We start from the raw sequence: 14,435 nt of genomic DNA, 5'->3' as shown, positions 1-14,435 counted from the left end.
GGCTGTTACTTCCTGTGTTACACCTACAGTTCCCAGAATTATGTGAAAGTAAGCCTGACCTTAAGAAAACTTTCTTTCCTGAAGTCCTAGCAACTGCCCAGGTGAGAACTCTTAGGCCCTTCTAGACTAGAAAGTGAAGTGTATTATTTCCCTGAACTCAGAAAAATATGATGGTTTTACCTTAAAAAAAAAAAAAAAAAGCATTTACAAGAAAGTTCACTGGCAAAAACACATGTTGACTGGTATGGCATTTCTGTCACTTCCTAACCTTACTTCTTGAAGATTCCACCTTTATAGAAGTTAATTCATTTCTCAGAAAACCTCAGCCCACCTAATTTAGATGTGTTCTCCTCGAGCAGCTGCAAAGCCTTAGTCGTGTGATCCAAACTCCTATAACAGCACAGTTTTCTAGACAGTGAAGCTTTCTGCTTAAGTTCCACAGATTTATAACAAGGTTTCTACCAGTTTTTTACAACTATCAAATAAATATATTCCTTATTTAAACAGTTGAGCGCTGCTACTTATAAAGCAAATGATTCTCTCAGGGTAAAGTTTTAAGAGAAAAATCTATGCCTAAGGTGTGATTTCAGGACCTAGCGTAGGCGGAAGGAACTAGAAGGGGCCTGAGAAGGTGAGGAAATAGAGGCACAAGGAGGTGAAGAGGTTTGCCTGAGGCCACCAGCCTGATTCGTGGCAGAGCTGTGACTGTCTCTGTCTTCTATAGATACCCTGGCTGCCAGGATGGTCTTTCCTTACTCCTTTCTGCTGTCAGCAGTTTCTTCACGCATCGCTAACATGTTTCTTTACCAGTTTATTCCAACTCCAACTCTTCTGCGGACCCTTCAGTGACAATGGCATCCGTATGGGGACTCGCTCTTTGCCTTAGGCGAGCTTGGTGCCAAAAGCCCTCGCACTTGACCGTGTAGCTGCTTTGCTCTGTAAACCTCGGCTCTGGAAATCATTCCTCACTCAACTTTCTTTCCAGTGAACCAAAGAGAAGGTTTCTCTTTCTCCTCACCTCAGCTTTCCAGCCTCTCCATTCCATTATTTCATTTGACAAGAAAGCCAAGTAAAACTACAGAGCCCCAACACAACAGCATTTGGAAGGTTATTTTTATAGTTTCATACATTTCTACTAAAAGAAGGTAAATTTCACTCTTTGATGCTTATTTCTCATACTTTGGGTTCATGAAGTATTGTACGTATAGCTTTCAACAGTTATGTTGTTTAATACATGTTTATTAATAAACACGACATTTTTACAAATCATTTCTCCATCCCAGAGGAGACTTACCGCCACTGGTTAACGTTTGGTCTTTCCTTGTGACCGTCCTCCGTGTTTCTCTCACCAAAGGAACCTGCGATCCCACCAAGAGCAGATAATTTTGGCGCCGTCCCTGGCTAGGGTTGACATGGAGATGACTCAGCTCACCCAGGAGAACGCAGACTTCGCCACCCGGGATCGCTATCACCACTCCTCCCTCGTGAGCCGGGAACAGCTGATGATGCCTCAGTACTAGAGTACTGAGTCGTCAGTACTAGGCAGCCTGGGACCCGCCCCTCGTGTAGCTGTCCAGGGTACAGTGGACCCAAATCCCAGAACCTTTGTGAAGCTGGTTCTCCTTGGTAAGAAACTCAAAGACCTGTCCTCCCCCTGTCATTTTGGATGATGGAAATGTGCATTCTGGTGTGGAGCACCACGGCTAACCAGGGGACCCACTGCAATGGCGGTGGCCCCTGAAACACGCCTCCAGTCTGAAGGGCTCCGTGTGGACCCCAAGACTTGCAGGTGTCCAGACCAGATTGCTTGTTCTGAGTGCCACAATAAATGGTTATTTTAAATTTTATTTATTTATTTATTTTTTTTTAATTTTTTTTTTTTTTTTTTTTTTTTGCGTTACGCGGGCCTCTCACTCTTGTGGCCTCTCCCGCTGCGGAGCACAGGCTCTGGACGCGCAGGCTCAGCGGCCATGGCTCACGGGCCTAGCTGCTCCACGGCATGTGGGATCTTCCCGGACCGGGGCACGAACTCATGTCCCCTGCATCGGCAGGCGGACTCTCAACCACTGCGCCACCAGGGAAGCCCTTAAATTTTATTTTATTATTTATTCCTTGAATAAATAATATGCTTACATGGTTCCAAACCCCAAAGTAGAATCATATATATAGTGAAAAGTCTGCCTCCCATCCTTGTTTGTCATCTGCTCAGTTCCTACCCCCTACCCCAGAGATAACCACTCTTCTTAGATAACGCTCCCCACATTTCGTTACGAATGTACAAGCAAATAGGAATGTGGATTTTTATTACTCCCTTTTCATCCACAAAAGGTAGCCTATCATACATGTGTTCTGTACCTTGCCTTTCCTCTTAACAATCTATCTTGGAGACATTTCCATATCAATACATATGCCGTTTCCTCCTTCTTTTTCATTATATGAATGTACTATAATTTATTTCATCAGTTCAACAATGATGGCATTTGGATTGTTTCCAGTCTTTTACTATTACCATCAGTTCTGCAGTGAATAACCGTGTTCATATGTACAAGCATGACGAATATCTGTAGGATAAACTCCCAAAAGTGGAATTGCAGGATCAAAAGGTACATGCATTTGTAAGCTATTATTGTTTAGTGAAGGTCTTTTTAATTAAAAAGTTAAATTACCAGGAATTACTTAACGGTGACTCAACATTCTCAGAAGCATGTGCGGTGCCCCACGCTCTGGACACCTTTGCAGCTGTTTTGCCGTATGAACACATGAGGGGACAGGACAGTTTTGGTTCCTCTCTGAGCTCAGTGTGGCATTCATCACAGGCATCCAGTCTGGGGGCCGGGGCCCTGGCTGTGCCTACATGAGTTCAGCCCTGGCCCAGAGTTGGTGGTTTCACCCCTGAACCATGGAGAGAGGTACTGTTGGATCAGTTCTGACCTCTTTCTTCTGTAATAGAGCTTCTCAAAGTCAGTGTGCTAAGAAGCCTGGGAGGCTTGTTAAAAGTGCACATTTCTGCAGCTCAGTACTGGAGGTGAAGCTTGGGGGTGAGCCGTGGACTTTACTTTTTTTTTTTTTTTTTTTGCGGTACTCAGGCCTCTCACTGTTGTGGCCTCTCCCGTTGCAGAGCACAGGCTCCGGATGCGCAGGCTCAGCGGCCATGGCTCACGGGCCCAGCCGCTCCGCGGCATGTGGGATCCTCCCGGACCGGGGCACAAACCCGTGTCCCCTGCATCGGCAGGCGGACTCTCAACCACTGTGCCACCAGGGAAGCCCCATGGACTTTACATTTTTAATGAGCGCCTCAGGTGACTCAACACAGGGGACCCCTGGACACCATTTTGAAAAATGTTGACCTGTTGGATGAAACGGGCTTAAAGTAAGTTGGGGGTGGGAATGTCATGATTAGGGGCCAGTTAGGTCTCAACCTTCTCTCTTAGAAAGTGAGATCTGTTGATAGTTTACGCTTACTGTTCACAGTGAGATCTAGTTTATAATTACTGTTCATGCACCTTTGGGGTTAAATACCAGACTTCCAAACATCATTAGAAACAATGTAAAGAAAGCAAACACTGAGTTAACTATAGGCATATGGGAAATCATTAAAGACAATATTCATGAAGGGCTGAGTTAGTGTTCTCTGAAGGCCCTTTTTAAGAAGAAGCCGCACTAGTTTCCTGTAGCTGCTGTAACAAATTACACAAACTGAGTAGCTTAAATCAGCAGAAATTTATTCTCTCACAGTTCTGGAGACCAGATGTCCAAAATCGGTATCACTGAGCTGAAATCAAGGTGTTAGCAGGACTCTGCTCCCTCCAGAGGCTCTAGGGGAGAATCTGATCCTTGCATGTTTCAGCTTCCGGTGGCTGCTGGCATTCTGTGACTCGTGGCCACATCACTCCCATCTTTAAGACCAGCATCTTCAAATCTCTCTCAGTGTGACCACACTCCCTTCTCCTGTGTGCACCTGACGTGGGCCTCTGTCTCCCTCTTATAAGGATACATGTGGTTGCATTTAGGGTCCACCCAGATAATCCAGGATGATCTCCTCCTCTCAAGAGTCGTAACTTCATCACACCTGCAAAGGCCTTGGCAAATGAGGAAACATCCCCAGGTAATAGAGATTGGGCGGTGGGTATATTTGGGGGAGCCATTTTTCAGCCAGCCACAGAAGGCTTTACTGATTTCAGCTTTTTGCTCTTCTGAATCCTGGATAACAAGCTAAAAAAGTATCCCCTCTGAAAAAGATGGTCCTGGGTTTGAAAACCATATACAGCAGAAGATTCAAGTATCCAAGATGAGAACTTTCCCAATATGATTAACTTTATGGAAAAGAGTAAGAGAAGAACGGGTATGAGAGAGAATCCCAGCATTTGACTCGGTGTTGGGGGTACCGAAATGGCAGACGCTAAACACTCGAACATCTATTTAGGTCCAAATATCTTGTATTTAAACAAAACTATATTGTATAAATAGTAATAGTAATCAGTAAAGCAGTAACGGAGTCTTAGCCTGGGCTCCCAGAAAGCAGAAGTTTATGTGCTATTGCTTTACTGGGGGGTACCTTCAGGGAAGGAGTGAGAGAAAAGAGTGGAACAGGTGAGGAGGCATGACATTGGGTTAGTGACCCTTTAGTATCATGTGCAACGGAACACTTGGTCTCAGAGGACCCTTCTGAGAGATGATAGGAATACCCGTGTCTCATGACCCCTTTGCAGAGGGAGGAAGGGATGAGAATTCATCCACTGGTTCCTGTTTCCCATAGTCAAAGGCTAGCCTTGAGGGGCATTAACACGCGCCCCGCCCCCGCCACCCCACACTTGTGATTTGAACTTGTGTGAGTACCTAGCGAGTTCTGCTGCAAGCAGCTACTCTGGACATGAGGCACTGTTGGGTTTGTGTGCGTTAAATTGACTGGAGTCCGGCAGAACTGGTTGCTGTGGTGGTGGCTGAGATGCACCAGCCTCAGCTCCAGAATCAGGTGGGGCAGAGAGAATCTGAGGTGGCATATAAGAGGTATCGTGTACTGTCTGTGTATGCCGGAGGTCAGCAGTAAGTTCAGGTTGTCAGAGAAGTGAGACAGATGACACTGGATCATTCAGAGAGAGTTCGGTTATCTAAAGAACGCTAAAAGGGCCAGCACAGTCAGGATATTTGGCAGTGAGACTAGCATCATTTTCTTAAAAAGACAAAGGTCTAACCTAGACTAAAGGTCTAACCAAGGAGTGCACAGTTGTAGGGGAAAACGTCGGAAGGAGTGAGGGTCACATTAGATCTTCTGGGACCACGAATGTCTCCCTTCAGGCCACACTGTTTACGAATTTATCCGTCTAATGATCCATCTATCCACCAGGCCATCTAACCATCTACCCACTCACCCATTGATCCATCCATTCACTCAGCCATCCACCCACCCTCTGACCAGCCGTCGGTCTACCCGTCTACGCACCCATCCATGGCTGGGGCAATTGTACACGTGCCTCAGACCACCTCACCTGAGCCGAGTACACCTCACCAATCTCAGAGCTTTGTAATGTAAAAATATGGTTGCAGGCCATTCAGACAGAAATGAACTAACTCCTCAGTCACCACCCTCAAACTTTCAAGGTGAGTGCTGCCCAGTTCTAGAGCATTCTTGAACTCAGGACTAGGAACCAGAACAGGGGCCATTTTCTCAGATGTCTCTGGGAGTCATGCTAACAAGTCCTCTGACCTACACAATAGGGTGCATCCTGCACAAATGATTATAAGTCAGTGTGGAAGTCTGAGGTTCAGGATTTCATCGTCCTACCTTCCGTCCAGTTTTCTGATGGAGGAAGTATGTTTAAGGATGGGAAACACTGTGCCAGTTTACGTACTGATACCTGGACAAGGGTATAAGGGTGGTAGCAGAGAATGCAGCTGAGGTCAGAAGGTGGAATCAAAGCTTGTCATGTCTAACTTTCTTCCTCTTGAATCTAAGAATCCACTTCTCTCAGTTCCTTGGTTGAGGAGCCGGAATCAAGAGACAGAACGACCAGCTGGGCTCATCACCCAGCAACACGTGGGCAGAGATCATAAAGTGATCACCTTTCAGCTCCAGGCTCTTCCTGCCAATGAACTGTGGCCCCAGACCTGACCAATCAGACTGACCTCCCCCCTCCCATGGGGAGGAGCTAATACTGACTGATAGACTGGTGGTGGGGGCAGAGGTGTTCCCTCTGCCTCTGGTAACGCAGGAGGGAGCTTGGGTGGTAGCTCCATCCTCTCCATGGAGGAGGAAAGTGAGGAGAGCTAAAGGAACCCCAGTAGCAGTGAGAATACTGACAGAGGCAGACACAGGGTCTGTGGGTGGACAGAGGAGCTCTAAGCCATTCTGACAGTAGTCAGGGAGGGCTCCCTGGAGGAGGACATATCTGACCTCATTCAAGCACTTCATGGGCAGAGAGGAGGGGCAGGACATTCTCAATAGAGAGATCAGCGCGATCAAAGGTGTCTGGGGGCTGAAGGGTAATTGAGAGTTTCAAGAGTGTCCGGGTGGGGCAGTGCAAGGCAGGGGAAGTACTGGAAAGGCAGGCAAGGGTCAGGTCTGGAAGGGGTTTGCTACCTCTCTGTGTGTGCTACGGGAATGAGGAGGTAAAGCTGAGGAATGATCACAAAAATCCATCCTCAGCCTTTTCTAGGGCTTTACCAGAAGACCCTTGTAAGAATTCAGTGAGCGTGATCCAGGCTCAGAAACGATCCAGCTTTGATCTGCTCTTTCGCTGACATTGTGTTGCCGTTCCTGCTCTCCTTACTGGGGAGGGGAGAGGGGGCCAGTGGGGGGCGTCCCTCTTGAGGTCAGAGCACGTGGGAGGAGGGGAAGAGGAACCAGCCCTGAACTTTGCAGGGGCAGGGACTGGTCATTGGAGGTTCCCAGAGGCCCGCCCCCCTCACTCCCTGTATGCTGAGTACCAGCCGTCCCAGTGCCTGGTGGGTGTGGGTTGTTGGTGGGAGGAGTGGGGTGGAGATAGGAGCAAAACAATTAGAACACGGCAGTCCTGATGTACTACTTTCCTATTGCTGCTGTAACAGATTGCCACAAACTTAGTAGCTTAAAACAACACGGAAGTACTCTCCTACAGCTCTGGAGGTCAGAAGTCCGAAATGGGTCTCACGGGGCTGAAATCAAGGCATCAGCAGAGCTGCATTCTTCCTGCAGGGTCTAGGGGAGAATCTCTTTCCTCGCTTTTTCCAGCATCTGGAGGCTGCCTGCATTCCTTGGTGGTTGCCCCTTCCATCTTCAAAGGCAGCAGTCCGCAGTCCCGTTGTCTCCCTCCTCTGTCTCTGTCATCACATCTTCTCTAACTCTCCTGCCTCCCTCTTCTGCTTTTAAGGACCCATGTGATTAGATGGGCCCACCTGGATAATCTAGCATAATCTCCCCGTGTCAAGAGCCTTTATTTAATCACATCTGCAGAGTTCCTTTGGCCATATAAGTAACTGTTACCTAGGATCTGGGGATTGGCACCACCATTTACTAGCTGTGTGACCTTGGGTAGGCTTCTTAACCTCTCTGTGCCTTCATTTCCTTCTCTGTAAAATAGGAATTACAATTCCTGCCTGCCTCCAAGTGAATCTGTGAGTACTTAGTAAAGTGAGACTCACATGTTTTTGGAGGAAGTCAAGGTGGAGGCAGTGTCATACGTGTTCTTCCACCGCCCCTACTAATTCCATGTCACTTAATGTGGGCAACACAGAAAGAAAAAAGATCAGTGGGAACTGCAGTGGTTCTTGGCATCTGCTAGCCTGAAGTTTCAGAGCAGGGTGGAGTTCTCCTGCTTCAGCAGGCCACGCTATATCTTGTCAGCGGCAGACAAGGTGGGACCTCTTCTCCAGCCATCAGCAGGGACTCTGCGGCATGCGTAGTCAGGGCGCGGGGAGCTGGCAGTCGCCGCTTGCTGACCACCGTGTCAGCTCTGCCTCCCTCTCCACTCCCTTGGCTAATCGGACCCGTTTGGCCACGTCCCTATACCACTGCTCTCAGCCTTCTTCATTCCCTTCCCAGAGCCTTGGGGAATTTTCTTAAACATCAGAAAACCTATCCCACTCTCCAGTTCTTTTGAACCAAGGCTTACTCGAGAGCAGATAACCCGCTTTTTGCTATGTCTTATCCCCTCCGTGTCTACGTGGATGCCCTGGAGGAGAGGATCAGAAGTGGCGGTTGCATGGTCTGTGTGAGTCCATACTGTTTGCACTTCTCTGCAGACAGGGACATGCAGACGTCTGTACTCGCCACACACTGCTCAGCATCCCTGCATCTGGGAGGTGTTCCTGGGCTCCTTTGAAGGGGCTCACAAAGGAAAATGGATGCCAGTTTGCTAGTTTGAGGATGGAAGTAGAGGTGTAAGCCCCTGACTCTTGACAAGGTACTCTTCTTGGAGGGGAAGGTCACATTCAATCAAAGGGTGAAGCAGACGGCAAGAAAGGCCCACCAGCATCGGGGGGTCCGCAGTTGGCTGTGCTCCTGGCGTGCAGCCCGTCTCGCAGCACCAAGGCTGGTGCCCTTACCTGTTCCCTAGGCTGCTGGGCTAGGTGAGTGGACGGAGGATAGTGGTTGACTACTCACCACCATTCATAGAGGTGAGGGTGGCCACAGCCTCCTTCTGAAAGAGGCAGAGCGGTTCTCTAAATGGGAGTCTCTAAAATAATGGAGAGCCTGTTTTTTTCCTCCCTTTTTAAATTGTGTTTCTTTTTTTCCAAGTTTTACTCCAGGAAAAAAAAAGAAAAAACCAGGAAAAAGGGGAAAATTGTGTTTCTTTGAAAACACACACACACGTGTGTGTGTGTGTGTGTGCACGTGCACTTTCCTGACCGTTTGTGTTTGTTAGAGATGCCTCTCTATAAAAAGAAGCTGGACTTACCACATGTGAAGACTGGCTTAAATTATGGGCCATGTGGTCTACATCAGATTCACTTTGGGCAGCCCTGAGGGTGAGTAGCATTTCAAAGGATTAGCAGTCATCCCCCAGCAGCCGGCAAGAGGGCTCGATGAACGCTGATCTGTGCAATGTGACATAGACCATATGTGTTAAGAGGCTGAGGCTCAAATATGAACCCCAAACTGAAAGTCACAAGGACAGACACTGGCAACGGCAGTGTCAAGTTTTAAGCGAACTGCTTGGCAGACGGGCAGCTCTGTGTAACTCTGTGTGTCTGTATCGGTCCGGGTGGGCTTGCTGCTGCAACAAACAGCCCTCAAATCTCAGTGACTTGACCCTTCATACATTTATTTCTGGCTTCTGTTCCAGTCTGATACAAGTCAGAAGCGGGAGGGGAGCTCTGCCCCACACTGTCGTTCAGGGACCACTGTCATTCTGTTTTGTAGTTGAACATCTTCTAGGCCCTCAGAATCTTCCCCTGAATTCTCACCCCCCCGTTGGCAGGTGAGAGAAGAAAGGGAGGATGCTGTGGCAGTTTCAGGGGCTAAACGGGCTCATATCACTTCCTTCCACTTTCCGTTAAGAGGCTGGCTGGGAAACGTGGGCCAGCTCTGTGCTCAGGGAGATGAGGAGCCAGGTTTGGTGGTTCTGGCCAGTCTGTGCCACTGTGCTCAGGATGAGAACAGCTGGATTGGGTTCTTCACTGAGGGCAGTTGAGTGAGTCTCCTGATCTGCCCTGCGTAGGTTTTGCCCCTTCAGGGCTCTGTCTTTTGTGAGAATTTACACGTTTGATCCAATGATTCTGCCATTCCTTAAATCATGCTTTGGAATTCCATTTTCAATACTCTCTTCGGAGCCTTTGAATAATCTCATGAATGACAAGTTTTTGTCCTTTGAGGGTTCATTTGATTTCTGGAAGCATCAAAAATCCTTTGGAACCAAATCTGGGAATGAGGGGACTGACCAAGCTAAGTCATCTCTTTGGGTCAAAAATGAGGTGTGAGCACGAAGCAAACTGACTCTTGAAGCAATTTCTACAGATGAGATGCCAACACAACACGTTTGGAGGACTGACAGTGTCACTGGAATAATTTCATAAGGCCTCTCAAGGTGCTCATTTGAAGAAACAACATTTATTTAGATCAACTGTACGTGTGTGTGTGTGTGTGTGTGTGTGTGTGTGTGTGTAGTGAGTGACTCTGTAGTTTGGGTTCTGCTCATCTTTTATTAATGATCTGTGTTGGTCTTCTTCCGCCCAACCAGATTGAAAGACCTTCAGTAGTAGAGGTGTATCTTCAGTTATAAGTCATCCCAATTCACGGCTTTAAGTATTTTTTATGTGCCCTGTCAACCCGTCCAACTCATCACGGATTCATTCAGTCACTCAGCAAGTATTTATTGAATGTCTATGTGTGCAAAGCCACGTGTTTTGTTTTGTTTTTTTATTCAGAAACTGTGAAAACAGATGACAGCAGTTGCTCCCCCAGTAGCCTGCAGCTCAGTTTTTAGGAGTATTCTAGGATTAAGAAGCAGGAAATGGGCACGGACTTCTTGGCTGGCTAGGAGGAAAGGAAATGGGACTTGGAATAGACTGCACTCGGATGGTTCAACCAAAATGCTCTGAGGAGAGTAATTATTCACATTTTCTTATGGACTGAGGACAGTGCATCACCTCATCTCTGGGTGATGGTAAAAAATTCCTGGGTAAATACAGTGCCCTGGAAAATCTTCACGTCTGTTTTAGAATTAGTCATGGTACCCCAAGACATCGAACCTGAGTTTCTCTTTTCCTCAGGAGCAGTAGGAGGAAGTATAATAGATAGGGGTGGACCCTGTTCTATGGCTGCAGTTCTAGGGACAAAGTTGGGGATCCCATTGTTTCATCACGCAGCTGCGTTCAGAGATGACAAAGTCTTACTTCTGAAAGCATGGTTCTCAGCTCACTGGTATAAAAAATGACCTGGGATGCTTGCTAAAATGCAGTTTCCTGGGCCCTTCTCAGTTTACTAAACCAGAATTTCTTGGGTGAGGCCTAGGACATACTTTGTTTACTATTAATTTTTATTGGAGTATAGTTGCTTTACAACTAGGACATACATTTTAAAGTAACCCCTCCCCCAGGTGACTTTCTAAAGTTTGAGAAGCACAGGTGGAAAGGCTTTGAGCTGACCCGAGTCTGAAGCCTCTTGTCTCCACGAGCTCCAGGCTCTGTGATGGGCAGCGGTGGTCCCAGACCAGAGCTCTGTATGCTATGTGCTAGCGAGGCGTGCTGGTCCATGCCGGAGCCTGATAAACCAAACTGCGGGCGGCACGTCCACGGGCCACACACTTAGCCAGAGACAAAGCACTGCAGGACCTCGTTCCACTAAGAACGGTGGAGTTGGGCTACATGCCCTTGGTGTGCCTGTGTGTGCACAGGTGTGTGTGTTTGCAGCTGTGGGTCTGTTTGTAGCCCTGGCCATACATATTTTGTTCTCTCTGCCACTAGGTGGTAAAGCCCCTCTCCTTACCTCTCAGCCCAGCCCCCAACTCCTTCCTTCCTTCCTTCCAGTCCCACCTGCAGCTGGCATCCTGCAATTCATGGTCAATCTTTATAAATAAAAAAATCTTCACTGAGCCAGGTGTTATGCTAGATACCCATATTCATTGTTTCATTTGATCCTCAGAACAACTTAGTGAGGTGGGACTGTTATATTTCCTCCATTTTACAGATGAAGAAACTGAGGCTCAGGAAAGTTAAGTTATTAGCTAGTAAGTGGTAATACTGGATTTGAACTCACATCATTCACTGTTCACGATCCTGTGGACGCCAGCCCAAACCCTAAGTCTCCAATGGCTCCTTCTTCACCTCTAGAGCAGGTGTTGGCAAACGCTAGACTTGTGGGCCAAATCAAGCCCAGAGCCTGCTTTTTTTTTTTTTTTTTTTGTGGTACGCGGGCCTCTCACCGCCGTGGCCTCTCCCGTTGCGGAGCACAGGCTCCGGACGCGCAGGCTCAGCGGCCATGGCTCACGGGCCCAGCCGCTCCGCGACATGTGGGATCTTCCCGGACCGGGGCACGAACCCGTGTCCCCTGCATCGGCAGGCGGACTCTCAACCGCTGCGCCACCAGGGAAGCCCAAGCCTGCTATTTTTTAAATTGAGGTGAAATTCATATAAAATAAAATTAACCCTTATAACCACTGCCTGTTTTTGAAAATAAAGTCTTATTGGCACACAGCCAGGCCCATTCATTCACGCATTGTCTATGGCTGCCTTAGACAGTCTATGGCAGAGTTGAGTAGCAAAGCCTAAAATATTGACTGTCTGGCCCCTTATGGAAAAAGTTTCCTGGCACCTGCTTTAGAGGGTTTGATCTGGATCCAGGCCCCTGGGAGTGAGTTTCCTCACTATCTCCATCTCTATCTCCGTTAAGGAATGCCTCTCCTTCCTGAAGATAAACTCTCCTCCTGTGTTGGAGGCACCTCCTGGACCTAGCTGCTCGGCTACCTGATTCCTCTTTCTTCCTCCTGTCTCCGCCCACACGCAGATCAGTCCTGGCAAGCACACACCTTGTGCCTGATCTTCCGGGTGCCATCCCATTTTTCTTTCTTCCCCTGATAAATGCCTGAAGTAGATCATTTATACCTGGACATCCCACTTTCTCTCCTTATAGTTTCCCTCCTTACCTCTACAACCCAACTTGTGCCCTTCAGCTAGCCTTTTGCATACATCTCCACACGGATGCCTTGGAGTTACATGAAGTTCAAGTAATCTACCTGGCATCCCATCTTCGCTAAGGTCATGTTATCCTGTTATCTTGCTGTCTCAAATCAGTTACTATGAGGCCACCTTTGCCCTTCTCTTTCCTTACATCTGTTCTCTTCCCAAATTCTGTTGCCTTTTGGGCAATATCTCTTGGGTTGCTCTCTGCCTCGTTCCCACCGTCAGTTCCTCGGTCCAGGTCTTCATCACTTCGTGTTGGGATCTCTACAGTGGCTACTGACTGCTCTCCCTACCTCGCTCGCTCTCTTTTCTAATCTGCTCTCTCTAGCTCAGTGTGCAAACACTGAGAGCTCAAGTAGTATCGGGCCCTTGGTGCTTCCCTTTGTCCTTCCTTCCAGCCCCTCTTCCCCACACTCCCCATGTTACGCTGAACACAGGGAGTCTTCATAGGACTCGGCACCTGTATAACACGTTTTCTTCCACTTAGAATGTTCTCCTCTGTTTCCTTTGCTTGGTAAACTCCTAAGCATCCTTCAGGAAAGAATTCTAATGTCACCTCCCTAAGAAAGCTTTCTCTAGCAAATCCTCAGTGTTCTTAGAGCACTGGGTTCATACTTCTGTAAAACAACTTCCTTTATATTATACTTATTTATGGCTCTGTCTCTTCTCCTAATTTGCTGGCTAGTCAAGGGCAGGGACGATATACATCTTCCACATCTCTGTGTACGCAGAGCCTAGCACAGTGCCTGCTGGTATACAGAGGTGCTCAGTAAACGCTTCCTGAGCAGCCGCTTTGATCATGTCCCTCTACTGCTGAAAGCTTACAGTGAGTTTTGCCACTGCAATTAGGTTAAGGCAGTGGTTCTCAACCCTGGCTGTACATAAGATCACCTGGGGAGCTTTTAAAAAATACTGATGCCCCACACCAGAGATTCTAACTAGGTAGGCGGGTTCCAGGCACCGACAGTTTGTAAAAATTCCCTTGGCAATTCTAATATGCAGTCAGGGTTGAGAATCACTAGTCTAATGCCTAGTTTTCAAGGCTCTCATTCATTCCTCCATCTCCTTAGGAGTTCCTGCTCAGAACCCCTCTTGAACAAGTGGCTTCCTTCCCAGATCCCTCTCTCTCAATTGGGTCACACTTCCCTCCCCACCCAGACGAGGGCAGGGACCCTGTAGGTTTGCATGCCTGGACCCAAAGCACAGGGCTGCCAGTGTAGTGAGAGCTCGCTGCAGGGCGGGAGCTTCGAGCACAGGGTTTGTTTGGGGTGGGCGGGGAGGAGGCACTGGGTGGGAGCTGGTGGCGGTGCCTAGCCTGCATCCACGCCAGCGTGTGGACGGCCCCCGCGGCCCTACACCAACAAATGACCCCACGCTGGCAGAGAGCTCAGACCCTCAGATGTGCTCTGCTGGCCAGCAGACATGCAGCCCTGTTTCCTGTTCCGCACGTTTGTCTGATTCTCTCCTCATGAGGGGACAGTGCAGGGGATGGGACGGGGCACCGGTTGGTATCTGAAGACAAGGCTAGCCCTGGCCTTCTGTGTGTACTCTGTGGGCACATCCCTCCTCTTGCGGGTCCTGAGTCTATCCCCAGGTCCCTACAGCTCGGTCAGTGAGGCTTTTTTGTGGTTTGTCTAGACCAGGGGCCCCCATCTGCTCTGAGCCAAGGCCACTTGGAAGGGACAAAAGATGTCACAGACCACCTGTTCCCAGTCACTCATGTGAAACAAAGACTTTTGGAGACGGGGCATTTTGAGACATGTATTATCTTTTATTTGTTATTTCTTACCTTTGAGACATGTATTTATGTTTTATTGCCCACAGTGGGTCAGGGGTTGGGG

General features: G+C 48.2%; 1 protein-coding gene across 1 annotated transcript in view; it reads left to right on the top strand.

Annotated features, from left to right (window-relative positions):
- The window catches only part of SLC12A8 (solute carrier family 12 member 8), a gene marked incomplete at both ends in the record, with an annotated part of 130,044 nt that extends 128,524 nt beyond the window's left edge, over positions 1–1,520 (top strand). Inside the window, one exon of the mRNA XM_082839603.1 lies at positions 1,359–1,520. Within this exon, the coding sequence (XP_082695729.1) occupies positions 1,359–1,520 (162 nt within the window). The remainder of the gene's footprint in view (positions 1–1,358) is intronic.
- Positions 1,521–14,435: the final 12,915 nt, after the last annotated feature.

The sequence above is a fragment of the Leucopleurus acutus genome, assembly GCF_964270905.1.
Source record: "Leucopleurus acutus genome assembly, chromosome: 5".
In the NCBI taxonomy this organism is placed as follows: Eukaryota; Metazoa; Chordata; class Mammalia; order Artiodactyla; family Delphinidae; genus Leucopleurus; species Leucopleurus acutus.
Note: the sequence above shows the minus strand (reverse complement) of the source record. Positions and strands in the feature narration are given on the sequence as shown.